General features: G+C 41.3%; 1 protein-coding gene across 1 annotated transcript; it reads right to left on the minus strand.

Annotated features, from left to right (window-relative positions):
• Positions 1-2,488: 2,488 nt before the first annotated feature.
• OTOR (otoraplin) lies at positions 2,489-19,193 on the minus strand. The gene is made up of 4 exons (XM_073553749.1): positions 18,952-19,193; positions 18,206-18,348; positions 14,187-14,297; positions 2,489-2,669 (listed from the first exon to the last, which is right to left on the minus strand). The coding sequence occupies exons 1-4, from the start codon at positions 19,073-19,075 to the stop codon at positions 2,646-2,648; spliced, it is 402 nt and encodes a 133-aa protein (XP_073409850.1). The 5' UTR covers positions 19,076-19,193; the 3' UTR covers positions 2,489-2,645.
• Between the last annotated feature and the right edge of the window lie 2,917 nt (positions 19,194-22,110).

Raw genomic sequence — 22,110 nt, forward strand, 5'->3', positions numbered from 1 at the left:
TTCTCAAGCCAGTAGAGTGAAGAAAATAAGATTGGTTGGCAAGGTTCTATGTGAGATACATATTATCTTTCACGTCATCGTTCACGGCGGATTACATTTGCAGATGGAGATGGGCAAAATTCCGGAAAACTGCATTTCATAGCCATGTATAGACCGGCAATTTTATCTTTGGCGTTTATCTTGTTTGAGGCTGTGTGAAGAATTCTGCATGAAGAAGTCCGAGGAGTCGTAATATATTAGTCAAATGTTCACTATGGTGATGCTCCTTTGTCCGTCGCACCTTATGACATTAAATTGTATAACTATTTGGTTATATTAGGAATATTACTTACAATAATGGTTTATTATATGTAAATGATATATTTCATATATTGATGAAATGCTTGTTTTATGAAGTGCTATTTCTAGAACTGTAATAAATGAATTGTAGCCAACCCCTTTAAATAAAACACACAAAATGAGTGCCAAGGGTAGAACAAGTCGTTTGATGCTCAAGGTTAACTTAACAATATATCTACATCATAACGAGGCCTTGATTCTGCAATTGTGTTCCCATATGTCACAGCCACAATTTCCTATAAGTAAAGCTGGAGTCACACATAGCGACTTACCAGCGATCCCGACAACGATATCAACGTGTCAGGATCGTGTCAAACAGACAGCTTCACCAGCGATCAGCACAGCTATGCCGAGCGCACGGCATCGCTGTGTTCGTTAGCACTGATGCCATATCCCTGTAAAAAAATAGAATTAAAATAAAAAATATTGTTATTCTCACTTTCCGACGTCCCGCGCAGCCATCCAGCCTCTCTCCACACTCCGCTCCCAGTAATCCTTTGCGAGAATGACCCTGAGAATGTCAGTCTCGTGGCAGTGAGACGTCTCGCGGTCATTCGTGCAAAGGATCACTGGGACCGGGAGCGTGGAGAGAGGCAGGATGGCTGCGTGGGACGTCGGAAGGTGAGAATAACAATATTTTTCATTTTTTTTATTATTTTTTACAGCTGATCGCTGGTCTCCTGCCTGTCACACGCAGCGATGCGTGCTGGCCAGCGGGAGACCAGCGACGAAAAATATGTCCAGAGGTTTCTTGCAGCGATCAGCGATACCGGCAGGGGGGCTGGTCGCTGATTGCTGTCACACACAGCGATCTCACTGGTGAGATCGATGTTGTGTCACAAAAGTTGTGACTCAGCAGCGATCTCGCTAGCGAGATTACTATGTGTGACTCCCTCTTAAGATGCCACCAGTTTCAGTCCAGATTAGTGCCATTTGTAATGCCCTACAATTCTGTTGTCAGCCACAATGCCTCTTGTAGCATGAGCAACATGCTGTATTACTATCTGAAGTTCCTCTATTATGTCCACCTGTAATGCTCCCCAGCAAGCAGCTACAATACCCCATTTGTACTATCCACAATACTACACATGAATTTTCCACAATATTCTCCCAAAATAGCACAATTCTCAATAACTCAGTGGTATGGGTGACAGTAACCAGCCATCGTGACTCAAATGGTCTCATTGGCAATGTTCCCCAATAAGCAGCTCCAATGTCCTCAGGACTGGAGTACTACTGCCTCATTTCGATCACCTGATAGAAAACAACATTTGATGCATTAGGTTGTAGCAAGTTTTCTAGCAATGAAGTAGTGGGTAGCTTCTCCGGGCACAGTCACATTGAAGGGCCCAATAGCGAGTGGACGAGCTGGTGGATCCTCTGATTTCTCCTTTCTCCACATTGCAACCTTCTCCCGATGAGCAGAGCACTTAATACTTTTGAAGATTTGATCATGATTAATACTGTTCTCAATGCTGAGAAATACAAGCAGATACTTGTCCATCTTATGCATCTTTTGTCTCATTTTTCTCATTTCCAAAGAGTTTTCCAACAATTTTGGCCGTCGTCAGAGTTTTGGAGGGTTTTTCCTTGGTTTTCATGACTTTTATACTTTTGCTTTCCTGTCGTTTTTTATCACTCCATTGAATAATGAAGAATCAACAAGTGTTTTTTTAAAGGGAATCTGTCACCGGAAATTTGCGGGCAATGTAAATGCCCTGTGTCCAGTCTGATGGGCGGTGTTTCTTCTTCTTTTCTCCACCCCATCCGTGGCCAACGTCCACAATATTTTCAGGAATTAGAGTAGCTCTGCACCATATTTTGTGCGTGCGCAAAGCAATCTTGGCTCGCGCACGTGCAGTATGCTTTGCCCAAATGCGGGCAAAGCCGAAAATCATTACTGCGCATGCGCCGGTACACTATGTCCTGGAAGTATTTCGCTGCGTTCCAAGACATAGTGCACCTTTAGGTCTTGAACAAATGTGAAGAATGAAGGACATGTTTGTTCTCAAAGGAAGAATTACATGATTAGAAATAATGGCACAAACATACAGTATAAGCATGCTCTAGTATGCAGGAACCTGGAGCTCCATTCAACGGAAATAAAGTTAGAGGATTCATTCACAAAAAAAAAATCTTATTGAAGTAATTCAGCACTGAGTATACAATACTTTATTTGTATTGGTTTATATGAAGTGATAGTTAAGACAGGATGTAACACAAAGAGAAAGGTATCTAAAAGCATGCAAATCATCCTGATGTCCTACTGCGGTTGTTTCATATCTCTTCTCTCCTCCATGTCCACTTTAATCACAGTAGAAGTCGATAGCCTGTATAAGAGAAACATTAAATGTCAGGAAGTGCAACAAGTTCAATTCAACAATAAAAGATTGAGCAAAGTTCTCTACTACTTGATCGGATTAACAACTTCGCCGCTGAGCCTGGTTTCACCTTCATGACCGGGCAAATTTTACAATTCTGACTACATTGGTCGGGAAGTCCTCTCCGATCATGACACATGTGCTGCAAATGTCGGGAAGGGGTTAAAGAAGAATTCCTATTGTTGTTATTCTCTTAATATATTGCAATCATATTATATAGCATTGTGTACTTACAATTGCTCAATTTGCCTTTAGAGGGCATTATGACTTTCTAGGGGCAAAATGTGGCCACTATTTTCTAGGGCACTTACACAGGGTATTCATATTTTCTAGGGGGTAATGTTAACATCTATAGGGTACAAAACAGGCTTTTTATTTTTCAAGGGGCACAGTGGTGGGCATTAACAGGAGTAATGTTATTGTACCACACAACAGGTACAGTAATAGGGCGACATGGCAGGATGAGGAGTTTGTACAGGTTGGAAATAGATGGGGACAGGCTTGGAAATGTGAGAAGTCATGTGTGGTTTTGTTGTGATCCCTGCAGTCGAGTCGTGGCTGGAGTACTCGTCATGTCGAATTGTACCAGATTGAAAAGATGGCAAAAGTGAACCACTCCATCAGAAAGAAGGTCTGCTGTAAGGCATCTAAAATATCACTGTAATCACTGTACCGTAATCACTTGTATGATCTGCAGAACTGTTGTCTACCACTATACAATCACTGTATGGCGGTAATATCAGTTTGGACTTTGTATAGAGTTGTATTTTTAGCCTGGTCATCTGATGAGGTTCCTCTATACCCATAATTAGGGTGCACCACCATAGCTATAACCAGGGTCTACTCAGAAGTTTTGACCACCTTGATCTGAACTCCTAGCTACGCCTCTGATCCTACTGATAGGATTCCCTTTAAGAACTCTTTTCAATATAAACAACAATAAGGAGTCCTTGAATTGATGATATGGCCCCCACAAAGCCCTGATCCCGATATCATCGATTCTGTGTGGGATTACATGAAGAGAGAAGGACTGAGTAAGCCTACATCCACGGAAGATCTGCAACAAGTTCTGAAAGATCTTTGCAACAACCTCACTGCTGTGTTCCTTCAGAAACAGTTCTTTTTTTAAAAGCATTCTTAGGTCTCAGCATTTTTTCACACCCGTCTAAAACTTTTGGTCAGTGCAGTATATATTTTCCAGTTATGAGCAGAGCTAAGAAAAGATGAAAAGAAGAAGAAAAAACATCCATCTCAATTACATCATGCAAAGACAGAAATCTTGTGTGAAGAAGCTTTGCTGGAAGTGGTGGAAGATAACAGTTTCTACATTCTCATCTTAGACATACAGTAAAGTACAAGTATACTCTAAAGGCCCCGTTACACAGAACGATGTCCCAGCGATCCCACCAACGATCCGACATGGATGGGATCGCTGGGACATCGCTAGGCTGATCGCTGGTGACCTGTCACATAGACAGCACCTCCAGTGATCAGGACCAGCAAGCAAGCTGGTTTCCAATGCAAACAGCGGGTATCTAAGAGCCGCGCGGCTCTTAGATATTGTTTACATTGGAAACCAGCGTGCAGCGTCGCTGATCGTTGCTCTCCTGCTGCCACACACAGCGATGCGTGCTGGCCAGCGGGAGACCAAGGATCAAAAAACGGCCCAGGACGATCCTGCACGATCAGCGATACCCGGCAGGGGGGCCGGTCGCTGATACATGTCACACACAGCGACGTCGCTGGCGAGATCGCTGTGGCGTCACAAAATCAGCGATCTTGCTGGCGATATCGCTGTGTGTGACGGGGCCTTTAAACTATACAAAGTCATAAAATTCCAGCATCAAAATGTATATTAAAGAGAATGTATTTATGGATTTTGTACAGGTCGTTAAGCAGGCAGGTAAGTAAGTCTTACTCATAAATCTCATATAGTCCTTGAAGTTATGTTAACAGTTCTCCAGGGATATGTGGAGAAATGCATAAAATAGTCTTATACATAGATTCAGTTATCCATCTGTCTAGAACTTGGAGATGTAAGTAAAGCTGCCAAATCCAGCTTCATTTCTACTTGAGTAATAAAAAAGACCCAAATAAACAACTGTTCATTTTCCTCAAATTTTGCATTTGCTCAATCTGCAGAGTGATTTGCCCTTCCTATTGAGATCGTTGAGATGGAGGCAATCTGATGTGACTTTTTATGACAGATAAATATATTTTCTAAACATATATTTTTTATATTTTTGGGGTAAATTTATTAACCCCTTAGTGACCGAGCCAATTATAACATTAATGACCAGGCCAATTTTTTGTTTTTAAATCTGACCAGTGTGACTTCATGTGTTAATAACTCTGGAATGCTCCAACACATCCCAGTGATTCTGAGAGTGTTTTTTCGTGATACATTGTACCTTATGTTAATGGTAAACTTTATTCGATATGATTTGTGTTTATTTGTGAAAATAACGGAATTTTGGTGAAAATTTGCAATTTTCAAACTTTCATTTTTTTTTTATCCTTAAACCAGTTAGTCATGCTGTACAAAATAATTAACATTGTTTGTCTTTTAAATTATTTCTAATAAAATATTGTAACTTTATTGCTCATCTTAAGCCTCTTCTTATATGCTCTCTCGGTTGTAGCATAGAGCAGCTTTTTATACAGTCCTATTTGGATGCTAGAAAACTTTTTGTTTCACAGGACCATATAATTATTTTTGATTATTATTAGCATCATTTGCTAGGGATTCAGTCTCTGCTTTTGTAAAATAATTAATAAATAATATTTCCCATATGTTTATTTTACATTTGCATCATTTTTCAAACATCATTTTATTTTTGTTAGGATGTTAGAAGGGTTAAAAGTTTAGCTGCAATTTCTAATTTTATCAAGAAATGTAGAAAACCTGTTTCTTTAGGGACCTATTCAGATTTAAATGGACTTTCAGGAGTCTATATATTGGAAACTCCCCAAAAGTGATACCATTTTAAAAACCGCACCCCTTTAAAGCTGCTGTCAAGAATAAAATTATATAAATACATACAGTGCCTTGCGAAAGTATTCGGCCCCCTGGAACTTTTCAACCTTTTCCCACATATCATGCTTCAAACTTACAGATACCAAATGTAAATTTTTGGTGAAGAATTAACAACAAGTGGGACACAATTGTGAAGTTGATCGAAATTTATTGCTGCTCTGTGATAGTCTCAGGGTTCTGTTTGAAGTACAGAGAGCATCATGAAGACCAAAGAACACAACAGGCAGGTCCGTGATACTGTTGTGGAGAAGTTTAAAGCTGGATTTGGATATAAAATGATTTCCAAAACTTTAAACAACCCAAGGAGCACTGTGCAAGTGATCATATTGAAGTGGAAGGAGTATCATACCACTGCAAATCTACCAAGACCCGGCCGTCCCTCAAAACTTTCATCTCAAACAAGGAGAAGACTGATCAGAGATGCAGCCAAGAGGCCCATGATCACTCTGGATGAACTGCAGAGATCTACAGCTGAGGTGGGACAGTCTGTCCATAGGACAACAATCAGTCGTACACTGCACAAATCTGGCCTTTATGGAAGAGTGGCAAGAAGAAAGCCATTTCTCAATGATATCCATAAAAAGTGTTGTTTAAAGTTTGAAACAAGCCACCTGGGAGACACACCAAACATGTGGAAGAAGGTGCTCTGGTCAGATGAAACCAAAATCGAACTTTTTGGCAACAATGCCAAATGATATGTTTGGCATAAAGGCAACACAGCTCATCACCCTGAACACACTATCCCCACTGTCAAACATGGTGGTGGTAGCTTCATGGTTTGGGCCTGCTTTTCTTCAGCAGGGACAGGGAAGATGGTTAAAATTGATGAGAAGATGGATGGAGCCAAATACAGGACCATTGTTGAAGAAAACCTTTTGGAGTCTGCAAAAGACCTGAGACTGGGACGGAGATTTGACTTCCAACAAGACAATGATCCCAAACATAAAGCAAAACCTACAATGGAATGGTTCACAAATAAACGTATCCAGGTGTTAGAAAGGCCAAGTCAAAGTCCAGACCTGAATCCAATCGAGAATCTGTGGAAAGAGCTGAAAACTGCTGTTCACAAACGGTCTCCATCAAACCTCACTGAGCTCGAGCTGTTTGCCAAGGAAGAATGGGCAAGAATTTCAGTCCCTCGATGTACAAAACTGATAGAGACATACCCCAAGTGACTTGCAGCTGTAATCGCAGCAAAAGGTGGCGCAACAAAGTATTAAGTTAAAGGGGCCGAATAATATTGCACTCCCCAATTTTTTTAGTTTTTGAATTTCCACAAAAATTTAAAATAACCAATAAATTTCGTTCAACTTCACAATTGTGCCACACTTGTTGTTGATTCTTCACCAAAAATTTACATTTGGTATCTTTGGCATGATATGTGGGAAAAGGTTGAAAAGTTCCAGGGGGCCAAATACTTTTGCAAGGCTCTGTAGTCACATGCTAAATCATAATAATGTGGAGCAAAATCCTATATATCTGAAATAGATACATACATAAAAGATAAAAAAATATGAATTAATGTGCAAAATGTGTGTCATAGCAGCATGTCAGGGTGCAGTATATACAGTTGTGCTCAAATGTTTACATATCCGGCAAAATTTTTGCTTTCTTGGCCATTTTTCTGAGACTATGAATGATAACACCAAAACTTTTTCTCCACTCATGGTTAGTGATTGGGTGAAGCCATTTATTGTCAAACTACTGTGTTTTCTCTTTTTAAATCAACATGACAACCCAAAACACCCAAATGACCCTGATCATACAGTGGGGCAAAAAAGTATTTAGTCAGTCAGCAATAGTGCAAGTTCCACCACTTAAAAAGATGAGAGGTGTCTGTAATTTACATCATAGGTAGACCTCAACTATGGGAGACAAACTGAGAAAAAAAAATCCAGAAAATCACATTGTCTGTTTTTTTTTCATTTTATTTGCATATTATGGTGGAAAATAAGTATTTGGTCAGAAACAAAATTTCATCTCAATACTTTGTGATATATCCTTTGTTGGCAATGACAGAGGTCAAACGTTTTCTGTAAGTCTTCACAAGGTTGCCACACACTGTTGTTGGTATGTTGGCCCATTCCTCCATGCAGATCTCCTCTAGAGCAGTGATGTTTTTGGCTTTTCACTTGGCAACACGGACTTTCAACTCCCTCCAAAGGTTTTCTATAGGGTTGAGATCTGGAGACTGGCTAGGCCACTCCAGGACCTTGAAATGCTTCTTACAAAGTCACTCCTTCGTTGCCCTGGCGGTGTGCTTTGGATCATTGTCATGTTGAAAGACCCAGCCACGTTTCATATTCAATGCCCTTGCTGATGGAAGGAGGTTTGCACTCAAAATCTCACGATACATGGCCCCATTCATTCTTTCATGTACCCGGATCAGTCGTCCTGGCCCCTTTTCAGAGAAACAGCCCCAAAGCATGATGTTTCCACCACCATGCTTTACAGTAGGTATGGTGTTTGATGGATGCAACTCAGTATTCTTTTTCCTCCAAACACGACAAGTTGTGTTTCTACCAAACAGTTCCAGTTTGGTTTCATCAGACCATAGGACATTCTCCCAAAACTCCTCTGGATCATCCAAATGCTCTCTAGCAAACTTCAGACGGGCCCGGACATGTACAGGCTTAAGCAGTGGGACACGTCTGGCACTGCAGGATCTGAGTCCATGGTGGCGTAGTGTGTTACTTATGGTAGGCCTTGTTACATTGGTCCCAGCTCTCTGCAGTTCATTCACTAGGTCCCTCCGCGTGGTTCTGGGATTTTTGCTCACCGTTCTTGTGATCATTCTGACCCCACGGGGTGGGATTTTGCGTGGAGCACCAGATCGAGGGAGATTATCAGTGGTCTTGTATGTCTTCCATTTTCTAATTATTGCTCCCACAGTTGATTTCTTCACTCCAAGCTGGTTGGCTATTGCAGATTCAGTCTTCCCAGCCTGGTGCAAGGCTACAATTTTGTTTCTGGTGTCCTTTGACAGCTCTTTGGTCTTCACCATAGTGGAGTTTGGAGTCAGACTGTTTGAGGGTGTGCACAGGTGTCTTTTTATACTGATAACAAGTTTAAACAGGTGCCATTACTACAGGTAATGAGTGGAGGAAAGAGGAGACTCTTAAAGAAGAAGTTACTGGTCTGTGAGAGCCAGAAATCTTGATTGCTTGTTTCTGACCAAATACTTATTTTCCACCATAATATGCAAATAAAATGAAAAAAAAACAGACAATGTGATTTTCTGGATTTTTTTTTTCTCAGTTTGTCTCCCATAGTTGAGGTCTACCTATGATGTAAATTACAGACGCCTCTCATCTTTTTAAGTGGTGGAACTTGCACTATTGCTGACTGACTAAATACTTTTTTGCCCCACTGTAAGTTCACATGCCCTGGTGATTTTGGCCTGATAGCATGCACAGAAGTTGACACAAATGGGTTTCAATAGCTACTAAAGATAGAATCTGTGGAAAGAGCTGAAAACTGCTGTTCACAAACGGTCTCCATCAAACCTTACTGAGCTCGAGCTGTTTGCCAAGGAAGAATGGGCAAGAATTTAAGTCTCTTGATGTACAAAACTGATAGAGACATACACCAAGCGACTTGCAGCTGTAATCACCGCAAATGGTGCTACTAAAGGTAATGTCTTCACCTGTGACCTGTTTGCTTGTAATCAGTGTGTGCATGAAAACTGAGTGAGTTTCGTGGATCCAGACAGACTCTTGCATCTTTCATCCAGCCACTGATGTTTCTGGATTGTGAGTCATGGGGAAAGCAAAAGAACTTTCAATGGATCTACGGGAAAAGGTAGTTGAACTGTATAAAACAGGAAAGGGATACGAAAAGATATCCAAGGAATTAATAATGCTAGTCAGCAGCGTTCAAACTGTGATTAAAAAATGGAAAATCGGGGGCTCTCTAAAAACTAAACCACGGGTAGCTAGACCAACAAAAATTCCGTCCACAACTGCCAGGAAAATTATTCGGGATGCAAAGAAAAACCCACGAATAACATCAGCTGAAATATTGGACACTCTGAAGACTAGCAATGTGGCTGTTTCAAGATGCACAGTAAGGCACTTGAAGACAAATGGGCTGCAAGGTTGAGTCACAAGAAGAAAGCCATTTTTGTGCAAATATCACAAAATATCTCACCTACAACATGCAAAACAGCACAGAGACAAGCCTCAAAACTTCTGGAACAAGTTAATTTGGAGTGATGAGAACAAAATTGAACTTTTTGGCCGCAACCATAAATGTTACATTTGGAGAGAGGTCAACAAGGCCTATGATAAAAGGAACACCATTCCTACTGCAAGGCATGGAGGTGGATCACTGATGTTTTGTGGATGTGTGAGCTATAAAGGCACAAGAAACTTGGTCAAAGTTGAAAGAAAGATGAATACAGCATGTTACAGAAAATTTTCAATCATCAGCCCAGAAGCTGCGCATGGGACATACTTGGATGTTCCAACATAACAACGATCCAAAACAAAAGGCCAAGTCAACCTGTCATTGGCTACAGCAGAACAAAGTGAAGGTTCTGGCCATCCCAGTCTCCTGACCTCCATATTATTGAGCCACTCTGGGGAGATCTCACGTGCACACTTCATGCTAGACAGCCCAATAATTTACAGAAACTGGAGGCTTTTTGCCAAGTAGAGTGGGCAGCTTTACCATCTGAGAAAATAATGAACCTCATCCACAACTGCCACAAAAGACTTCAAGCTGTCATTAATGTTAGAGGGGGAAATACACGGTATTAAGAAATGAGGTATGTAAACTTTTGATCAGGGTTATTTGGATGCTTTGGGTTGTCATCATGATTTAAATAGAGAAAACACAGTAGTTTGACAATATATGGCTTCACCCAACTACTAACCTTGAGTGGAGAAAAAGTTTTGGTGTTATCATTCATATTCTCTGAAAAAAAGGCCAAGAAATAATAAAAAAATCTGCCGGGTATGTAAACTTTTAAGCACAACTGTAAATTCAATTCAATCTCAAATTGTGGAAGATAAGAGATTACATACATAAATTATATTCATGGATGTCTCCAAATTCAAAGTGATGTGGAACAACGTCCTATAGAGAACTAGCATATAATAAATATATACATAATTATCACTAATTAAATACTGTGCAAATATAGCATATAAACATGGGCCCATGCAAAATTATTATTATTATTTATTGTTATAGCGCCATTTATTCCATGGCGCTTAACATGTAAGGAGGTGTATACATAATAAAAACAAGTACAATAATGTTAAACAATACAAGTCATAACTGGTACAGGAGGAGAGAGGACCCTGCCCGCAAAGGCTCACAATCTACAAGGGATGGGTGAGAATACAGTAGGCGAGGGTAGAGCTGGTCATGCAGCGGTTTGGTCGATCGATGGTTACTGCAGGTTATAGGCTTGTTGGAAGAGGTGGGTCTTCAGGCTCTTTTTGAAGGTTTCGATGGTAGGTGAGAGTCTGATATGTTGTGGTAGAGAGCTCCAGAGTAGGGGTGATGCGCGAGAGAAATCTTGTATGCGATTGTGGGAAGAGGAGATAAGAGGGGAGTAGAGAAGGAGATCTTGTGAGGATCGGAGGTTGCATGCAGGAAAGTACCGGGAGACGAGGTCACATATGTATGGAGGAGACAGGTTGTGGATGGCTTTGTATGTCATGGTTAGGGTTTTGTACTGGAGTCTCTGGGCAATGGGGAGCCAGTGAAAGGATTGACAGAGGGGAGAAGCTGGGGAATAGCGGGGGACAGGTGGATTAGTCGGGCAGCAGAGTTTAGAATAGATTGGAGGGGTGCGAGAGTGTTCGAGGGGAGGCCACAGAGCAGGAGGTTGCAGTAGTCAAGGCGAGAGATTATGAGGGCATGGACTAGGGTTTTTGCAGATTTTTGGTTGAGGAATGAACGGATTCGAGAAATATTTTTGAGTTGAAGTCGGCAGGAAGTGGAAAGGGCTTGGATATGTGGTATCAGCGTCAAGGATTACCCCGAGGCAGCGAGCTTGTGGGACTGGGGAGAGTGGGCAGCCATTTACTGTAATGGATAGGTTCGTTGGGGGGATCACGTGAGATGGGGGAAAGATGATGAATTCTGTTTTGTCCATGTTAAGTTTCAGAAATCTAGCGGAGAAGAAGGATGAAATAGTGGACAGACATTGAGGGATTCTGGTTAGTAGGGAGGTGATATCTGGTCTAGAGATGTAGATCTGTGTGTCATCAGCGTAAAGATGATACTGAAAGCCATGAGATTCTATGAGCTGTCCCAGGCCAAAGGTGTAAATGGAGGAGAGCAGGGGTCCTAGGACTGAACCTTGTGGGACTCCGACAGATAGGGGGCGAGGTGAGGAGGTGGTGTGTGAGTGGGAGACGCTGAATGTCCGGTCTGTTAGGTATGATGAGATCCAGGATAGGGCCAAGTCTGTGATGCCAAGGGATGAGAGGGTGTGTAATAATAGGGAATGGTCCACTGTGTCAAAGGCAGCCGACAGGTCCAGGAGGAGGAGGACAGAGTAGTGTCGCTTGCTCTTGGCGGTTAAGAGGTCATTGGTGACCTTAGTAATGGCAGTTTCAGTGGAGTGGTGTGACCGGAAGCCAGATTGTAAGCGGTCGAAGAGGGAGCAAGAAGAGAGATGGGAGAACAGTTCAAGGTAGACGTGTTGTTCCAGTAGCTCGGAGGCATAGGGGAGAAGTGATATAGGGCGATAGCTAGATACAGAGGATGGGTCAAGAGAGGGCTTTTTGAGGATAGGTGTGATGGAGGCATGTTTAAAGCTTGAGGGGAAAACATCAGTTGTTAGTGATAGGTTGAAAAGATGGGTTAGGGTTGGGATGAATGTAATACCTATGGATTTAATACTGTGCAAAATGTGCAAAGATACCACATAACCATGGGATCAAGCAAAATTTATACCTATGGATTCAATAAAGGTTTGGGTAGATGGGTGCAGGAAACCCCAATGCGTGTTTCGCACCTTCTTCTTCAGGGGGTGTTCTATTAGAAACCTGGGAACCCCATATATTTCCAGTGACAGATAATGGAAAGAATTGGGGGATCATTTTGTGTTGGATAAGTTAGGTTTTTATTGGTAACATTTTGGGATACCTAACATTTTTTGATCACTTTCATTATAAGGCTGGGATCACATGCTTGTGTTCTATACGGAGCACTTACATTGGGGTTTCTGTGTAAATTCTATATAAATAGGATTCAGACGAAACCCCCAATGCAATCACTCACTATAATGAGGCAGATGGCGACACTTTGGACTCCATTTGGCATCTGTTCCAGTGGTATACAGATATTGCAGTAACCAGGGGCGTAGCAATTGTGGTAGCAGGATGTGTGATTGCAACCAGACACGTACGAGAGGGGGGCCCGCCGACACCAGCGCCTATTTCTGCTTAACTGTAATGCTGCACTGGAACCCATCAGGAGAGTATGGCAGCTGACGTCAGCGTGCCTGTCTCAAGCAGCACATGGCAGTAATGTCATGCTCTGCCCGTGCTGGTACACTGAAGTCAGCAACTGAAAAGGATGGCGCATGTTGAAGGAGCAGAAGATGGTAAAAAAATTTTTGTATTTAATGTATTGAAAATTAGTGGCAGAATATTATACCTTTAAATGGGATGGGGAGCATTATACAAAGATAGGGGTCCAGAATGGGGAGCTTTATATAAGGAAGAGGCCAAGGATTTGAAGCATTATACAAAGAAAGGATGGGAGCATAATACAAGGAAAGGGCCCAGGATGGGGGTCATAATAACAGGAAATAGCTAAGTATGGAGGATATTACATAAGGAAGGGGCACAAGATGGGAGTCATTGAATCAGAATTTGGCCCAGGATGGGGGTCATTATATCAGGAAGGGATCCATGATGGGAGACATTATACTAGGAATGGGGGACATTATTCCAGGACGTGGCCCAGGATGGGTACATTATAACAGTAGGAGGTCTAGTACAGGGGATATTATAACAGGAAGGCACAGGATAGGGGACATTATACCAGGAAGAAGCCTAGGATTAGGGAATTTATTACAGGATGGGGGCCACGATGGGGGGAGATTATTACAGAAACAGCTAGGACGGGGACATTATTACATTATAGGATCTAGATTGTTACAAGGGCCCAAATATCTGACCAACATGCAAGTGGGGACTCAGGTCCAATTTTTGCACAGGCGCCCATGAGACCCTAGCTATGCCACTGGGCATAGCACTCCTAATAAGTATCGTTACAACAAAAAAAATCTGTTTTTAACCTTTCATTAATACATGACATGAAGTCAGTGAAGCAACATAAATTTAATTTTCTTCAGCTGCAGATTTTTTGGGAATCGACAGCCACTTTGCTCTTCTGAGATCCTAGACCCAAGACAGCTATCTGGTTGATCATGCAAACACAGAAGAACTGCAATAACTTACCGTTGTGGGAAATTCTAGAAGATCATCCTGGTAGACATTCAACTCCATGATGAGACTGCTTGGAAAATAACCAATAAGTCCTATCTGATCCCTGTAGTGCTCAGTATAAACCTATCAGAGAGAAGATATAGTTAGAAGAACATTGGGAATGTGTCATCAGAAAATTAACTATTGTTTAAATTAGCTTTTTGTGTTAAAGGCATTTTTAGAATAAGCCAATAGTGGGCCAATGTTTTCAAGTTATGTGCTGAAAACATGCTAATAAATATAAACAAATGAGGAGAAAATAGTGTAAATGTACATTTTTCTCAAATTAATTTGGTTCTCATTTAAATTCTCTTACATAGCAGTGTAGTACAGGAACAAATCTGTTTTAGGCCAAGTCAAAGACCAAAAAAAGGCTAAAAGAAAATCATTTATTAATACTCCACGGTTAAAATTGAAGTTAAAGTGTCATAAGATAGGCACCATATTACACTGCGATAAGGTGCACACTGAATAAAAATAAATGCAAATTGTGCAGCCACATCCAGAGCCCCAAAATTGTAACATCCAGCTCCTGTCGCCTAACAGTAGCGACACCCCAAGCCCCCATTATTGGTATAATCATAGCCAAAGCTTCTGCATACAAATCACACCAAGGGTTTCCCATTTAACTCTCATTCGCTATTTTTGCATCAAGCACTCCCACTATCACATACAGCTGCAAGCACCCCCTCTATCTGCCAGTATCATCCTATGCCCAGCTTAGCACTCACTTAATTTATCTCTCAAAACCCAAGAAAAGATGCAGTGGGGGAAAAAAGTATTTAGTCACCCATCAATTGAGCAAGCTCTCCCACTTAAAAAGATGAGAGAGGCCTGTAATTGACATCATAAGTAGACTACAACTATGTGAGTCAAAATGAGAAAGCAAATCCAGAAAATCACCTTGTCTGATTTGGCAAAATTTATTTAGCAAATTATGGTGGAAAATAAGTATTTGGTCATTAACAAAAGTCCATCTCAATATTTTGTTATATATCCTTTGTTGGCAATGACAGAGGTCAAACATTTTCTGTAAGTCTTCAGAAGGTTGGAACACACTGTTAGTGGTATGTTGGCCCAATCCTCCATGCAGATCTCCTCTAGAGCAGTGATGTTTTGGACCTGTCACTGGGCAACATGGACTTTCAAATTCCTCCAAAGATTTTCTATGGAGTTGAGATTTGGAGACTGGCTAGCCCACTCCAGGACCTTCATATGGTTTTTAAAAAGACCTCCTTCACTGCCCTAGTGGTGTGCTTGGGATCATTATCATGCTGAAAGACCCATCCATATTTCATCTTCAATGCCCTTGCTGATGGAAGGATGTTTGCACTCAAAATCTCACGGTACATGGCCCAATTCATTCTTTCATGTACACGGATAAGTATTCCTGGTCCCTTTGCAGAGAAACATCCCCAAAGCATGATGCTGCCACCCCCATGCTTCTCAGTAGGTATGGTGTTCTTTGGATGCAACTCAGCATTCTGTCTCCTCCAAACACGACGGGTTTTGTTTCTACCAAACAGTTCTACTTTGGTTTCATCAAACCATATGACATTCTCACAATACTCTTCTGGATAATCCAAATACTCTCTAGCAAACTTCAGACGGGCCCGGACATGTACTGGCTTAAGCAGGGGGATACGTCTGGCACTGCAGGATCTGAGTCCCTGGCTGCATAGTGTGTTACTGATGGTAGCCTTTGTTACGGTGGTCCCAGCTATATGCAGGTCATTCACTAGGTTCCCCCGTGTGGTTCTGGTATTTTTTCTCACCGTTCTTGTGATCATTTTCACCCCACGTGGTGAGATCTTGCGTGGAGTCCCAGATCAAGGGAGATTATCAGTGGTCTTGTATGTCTTCCATTTTCTTATTATTGCTCCCACAGTTGATTTCATCACACCAAGCTGCTTGCTTATTGCAGATTCAGTCTTCCCAGCCTGGTGCAGGGCTGCAAATTTGTTTCTTTGACAGCTCTTTGGTCTCCACCATAGTGGAGTTTGGAGTGTGTCTGTTTGAGGTTGTGGACAAGTGTCTTTTTTACTGATAACAAGTTCAAACAGGTGCCATTTCTACAGGTAATGAGTGGAGGACAGAGGAGCCTCTTAAAGAAGAAGTTACAGGTCTGTGAGAGTCAGAAATCTTGCATGTTTTTAGGTGACCAAAAACTTATTTGCCACCATAATTTGAAAAATAAATCTTACTAAATCAGATTAGGTGATTTTCTGGATTTGTTTTCTCATTTTGACTCTCATAGTTGTGGTCTACCTATGATGTCAATTACAGGCCTCTCTCATCTTTTTAAGTGGGAGAACTTGCACAATTGGTGGCTGACTAAATACTTTTTTCCCCACTGTATGTGCTGAGATTAAATCAGTCGTTTCCAGGGTCTGGGTTTCGGAGAGTAGGTGAGCGATGGGTGGGGCACCTACTCACCATATCTCCACCTCAAGGGTGTGGTTGGAGGGGATTAAATGTCTAGTCTCTGTTTTTTTCTGTGTGTGCTGAAGCGCATGTTTGTTCCAGAAGGCAGGAGCTATACTGGGAAGTACTTTGCATCGACTTTATATTTTAATTTGTGCCAGAAAGGCAGCTTTTGTTACTATTTTGGGCTTTATGGTTTATGAAGTAATAAACCACCCAGAGACTTTAACCTAAAGTGTGACTGTGTTTACCTCGGGAAGCAGCTGAGTAAGCTGACCTTCCACATCAGATATAATAGTATTCTTCATGTACACACCATCTACACATTATTTGGAAAAGGTACCTAGCTGGACAAGTTTTCAATTGGTCTTACGGTGAAGAAAGCCACAAAAATACTAACTTAAGGCAACATTTTGCTTGCACCTACTACCAAAAAAGTACATTAATGAGGTATACATCCAACAGCAGCCAGGTCTTGATGGATGCCTTAGCATCTGTCCACCATAGGGCTGCATTATAAAACAAATAGTAGTACCATATGCTATACTATTTTGGTAGTGTCCCACTGTATAGGCTGCATTCTACTAAACAGCTAAACAAATAGTATGCCAAAAAACACAGGGGAGCCAGCGAAAGTAAAAAAGAACACCGTATGGCCTCCATCTGGTGAATGCGGAGGTGTGAAAGTGTTAACATGTATGTGGCAAAGCTTGTTAAAGATTCAATATTGACTTTTAGACTTGCGTCTTCTTAGGCTATGTGCACATGTGTGGAATTTCCGTGGGAATTCCGGAATTCCATTCTGCGGGAAATATGGAAGAAAATCGCATTTTAAATTACCGCCTATTTCCCGCAGAAAAACTAGCGTTTTCCAAGCGATCTGCAGCATCACTTGGAAAACTGATTGACAGGTTGGTCACACTTGTCAAACATAGTGTTTGACGAGTGTGACCAACTTTATACAATTGAAGCTGCCTATGCGGCATCACTAGTAAAAAGATCTAATGTTAAAAATAATGAAAAAAAATAAAAAATCGTGATTTCACCTTGGAAGGTGAGAATATGATGATTTTTTATTTTAATTCTATTTTTTACAGGGATATGGTACCCAGAGCCTGGAGGAGAATCTCCTCTCCTCCAGACCCTGGGTACATCCGCAAATGTTCTGCTTACTTTTCGCATGGTGGGCATAGCCACATGCGGAAAGTAAGCAGAACAATGCATTCCTATGTGTGCAGAATTCCCTCGATTACGCACAAAGAATGAACATGCTGCGTACTTTTCCGCGATGCAATTCCGCCGCGGAAAAATACGCAGCATTAGCACAGCATGTGCGGAATGCCATAGGATTGCATGGGATGCTTTTTTTTTTGCGTTTTTGCGGCAAAATTGCATGTTTAAAAATGCCGCGCAAACGCAAAAAAACGCTATATGTGAACACAATAGGTAGCACTGGAGTTCAAGTCCTCTTTCCTCTCTGAAGAGACAATTTGAAAAGTCTACAACCCAATGACTTTATTACAAATCAGATCAATTTTAAAAATAAACATTATCAAATCGAAACTTACACTTCCAGACCAAAACTCTCCTGCATCATCACCTTCCTTCACCAGCTTAGTGTAGACATAGACCAGCTCGTCTCTCTTGACGTTTATGAATCTGCAATCTGGAGCATTATAATCATCCAACGCCTTCCCCAAGGATATAGCATCTAAAAGACAGAAAAAATAAGGAGCTTTCAGAAAATTTCTTTCCGTGACCTTAACCTAGCCAAAAAGTTTGCTTACACTTAATTAATATTCTGAGCTTGCCCCCCCCTTTGCTATGTACATAAATCTGTACTGGAGAAGCGGAAACAAGGCTACAGTGAAAAATCCCTCTGGCAATAAGTAATATCTTTAGTACATACTGTGTAAAAAAAAGTGAATAATTAATGCAGTCAAATAATGGAAAATAATAAAGTTCCTTAGGCTCTTAGGTCCAAGCTGTACACATATATACTCCACTCGTAATCTTACTTCAAACACACAGACATTACAAGAAAGAAGAAATGTGACCTCAGAAAGATATATTTTTATTTTGTACTTGGAACGGGAAAAATGAGAAAAAAAAATAATCTCATAGATATTAAATTTAAAACAGGGAAATTAGAAAGATCCAATTTTAATACAGTCGAAAGAAAAAAAATTAAAAAGGTCTGGTAATAAGCCACTGAAGATTTATCAAGAGATTACCGATCCAGGAGAATATAAAGCACCAGTAACTTAATGTAAAAAAAAAAATACATTAATATTTACGTTCTTGGCAGACTTACAAACACATTCGTCGTCGGCACAAAGTTTCTTCTTTGCCAATTTCTGCATGTAAGCTCCATTTGCCTCTTGATCCATAAATCCAAGACATAAGAATATGACCACAAAATAAACAACCAGAGACATTTTCTCCCAATATTTCCTCCCTCGTTCTCTGTGGATGTCTCAGAACTAAATACAGTGTTTCTCGGCGCCCTAAATCATCAGCAGTAAGCTTTATGCAGACGGTGAAAACATCTGGAAAAATACAGCCAGCCAGTAGGAAATGACCTGGACGGCATTCCATTCACTCACTGGGCCCAAGGATACAAGAGGATTCCTGTGCGCCTGTTTATCAAAAACAAAGAGAGGATTCACATACTAGGCTCTCAAAAATAATCCCATACTTGCTGAATGTCCATTACTACATTAACTATGGTACTTAGATGAACAGGTAGGAAGAAAGATGAGAACATAGACATAAAGTGGATATATAAACAAAATGCTGTTGTGTCAAGATTTTAAGCACTAAAAAGTTTTATTGTAATAACATGCTATAGTAAGTCAAGGACACACATTAGAAAGACCCAATGTTGGGACCCTTAAGCTTACCTGAAATTGACGGATCCTGATATTGATTTCCTGCATTTGCATGCCTACTCCTCCATGATAATGTGTGAAAACCTATACCCGAGAATAATCTTTAAAGACGACCTGACATTTTTTCAAGAAAATTAAACCCGACACCTGGTGCATGCTGCCTAATCCGTGGGCAGAATGTATCAAGCTCCAGCTGTATGATCTCTGCCAGGTATGTCTGACATACTGGAAATAGCTGCCGGGGACCGAACTGCACGGCAGACTAGTCGGTGTGGCTGGTCACCACCGACTTCTCCCCGGCCGCTGCCCTGGATTGACCTTTACCTATATACAGGTAGAGACCTTTCAGTCACTGGCAATGTTTCAGAGTAAAACATACAAGGCTGAGATCATACAGACAGTGCCTTATACTGTCATGAATGTGCCGCATCCTGCTGAGACATTTGGGATCAAAAGGTCGCAACGGTTCACAGGTCCTCTTTGGAGTCCGCTCTGCATTTAACTTGAGTAGTGCAGATTGATTTTCACTTGGTGTGAAAAGGGTTAAGAGTTCCTTTTTGATCCTGCTGGGATTCCATATGGCTCTAATCTCAGCTGCTGCAGCTTGCTGCTTCTCCCTTTCATTATGTTAACCCACTTCTTGTTCTCTCCTATGTCAGTTATAGGTTTCCCATGCTGACCTCCTTGGAGAAGTTGTTCCTGTTTAAGTGGTCAAGTTCCATTTTTCCCTGTTTATTTCCCTCCCTGTGTTTCCTTACTTTAGTAGTGATACAAGTGTCTTGCTGCCCTACTCACTAGTTAGGGCTAACACAGGGCCAGCCAGGGCTTAGGCACATGAAGGTGCACAGGGGGAAGGACCTGTCTAGGGAGCGCATGGTGCAGTCTCAGTTGAGTTCTAAGGGGTGTCCCTTCTCCACTTTCCCTATTGTAAAGGGAACATTTTACCTTCTTTCCCTTGCGTCGCACTCCAGGTATTTCCTTGCTCCGGGGTGACAGATACATGCTGCCCAGATATTGGAGAGCTTGTATCAAGTGTCACTGTCACATTAAATACTTTATAATCATCTCTGAGGTCTCAAGACTCTGATGCTTTTTGAAAATTTGCACTGTGTCGCTCCATTGCAGAGGTATTCACATTTGTTGCTTTTAGAGCGCAGTATGTGAAATCTCTGCTTGTAGTGCAACTGGGTGTTTCTTCAGCGTTTTCTCTGGTGGTAGGTCCTTTCACTCCTCCCAGATGTTGCCAGTCAAAGCTTGGCAGCATCTGAGACTGATAGATGTAGTTTATAAAGCTTTTGCTAGCAATATTTTAAGGGTAAAAAATAAAGCAAGTGCCTATGAATAACTCTCAAGTTAGAATATGGATAATGATCCATATAAAAGCAGCTTTTAAAATGCACATATAATTTTGCCCAAAACAAGTGTAAAAGCATGGTTTTGCTGCTTTCATGCCCCACAAAATTTCAAACTGCTTTGAAGCATAAATCTAAATTTGTCTATAAACTCTTCCAATTTCCATGATCTGTAACTAGCCATAGGCCAGCGTTATCCTGGTGCATTAGGTGCAGGACTTTCCTGTCCCTCACTTCCCAGCATGCACAGTGCTTGTCATTGCTCAATGGCTTGCTTGCCCCACCTCTCTATTGTGTTTGCATGCAGTGTGACAGACAAAAGAGCAGCATGAGACACAAAAAGCTGCCCTGACTTCGTGTAATTTGTCTTGGCCTGTCTACTGCCAGAACAAATTGTAGATAAGCCCTGAAAATATTTTTTGACAAAGACTTTTGGCTGTCTTTTTATACATCTTAGCCCCTTTGATCACAGGGGTCTCAGTCTGATTGCAGCAGTCAAAGGCTTAAACCACTGCCCTGGGTGGATGTCCACCATTGGTCAGATTTTAAGCCAAAACCTGAGTGGTACAAAAAGTTCTAACATCATGTTGTTTTGTTATATTTATGTACTGGAATCATACAGTTTAAGGGAAAAGTCAGATTGGTGTATAATTCAGATGAGGATTGGAACACAATGCTCGGATTGACCAATGGCTCCCTCGACCCGATTGTGCCTCAGCACGCAGCTGTCACGCTTGGGTCTGGAGAGCAGCCTGCCAGTCCTAGTATTACATTGCGACCCTCGCCAAAGTTATACGGCTGTCTGACTCTTCCTTAACACCGGCAAGTCATATCAGCAATGAGACATAAGCTCTTCTGGAACGGACCCTTTTTTAAGGTTGTCTATATACAATGAAGCTTTCTGGCAGAACAAGGAACAGAAAACAACAAATCTTGTTCTAGTGTAGATAGAAAATAATCTTCCCTGTCATCAGTGATAAAGAAAAGTCATTACATGCATGGGAAACTAGAATGATTTCCACAATGACTTACACAAAACCGGTGTCAAAGAACCTTATTTCCAGCTTGGTGTAGGGGCTGGTAAGCTTTGAAGTGCCGTGATTATCTGTGATTGCAGTATAAATACATCCCTACCTAGAAAAATAAGCGGTAAACGCAATAAGGGAGAAAAACGGAGGGAAGACAACGACAATACCTTTTTTTTATGTGTTCAGTATTATCATGAAAAAA

This window comes from Dendrobates tinctorius, unplaced genomic scaffold (genome assembly GCF_039654945.1).
Source record: "Dendrobates tinctorius isolate UK_male_01 unplaced genomic scaffold, ASM3965494v1 ptg000203l, whole genome shotgun sequence".
Classification (NCBI taxonomy): domain Eukaryota; kingdom Metazoa; phylum Chordata; class Amphibia; order Anura; family Dendrobatidae; genus Dendrobates; species Dendrobates tinctorius.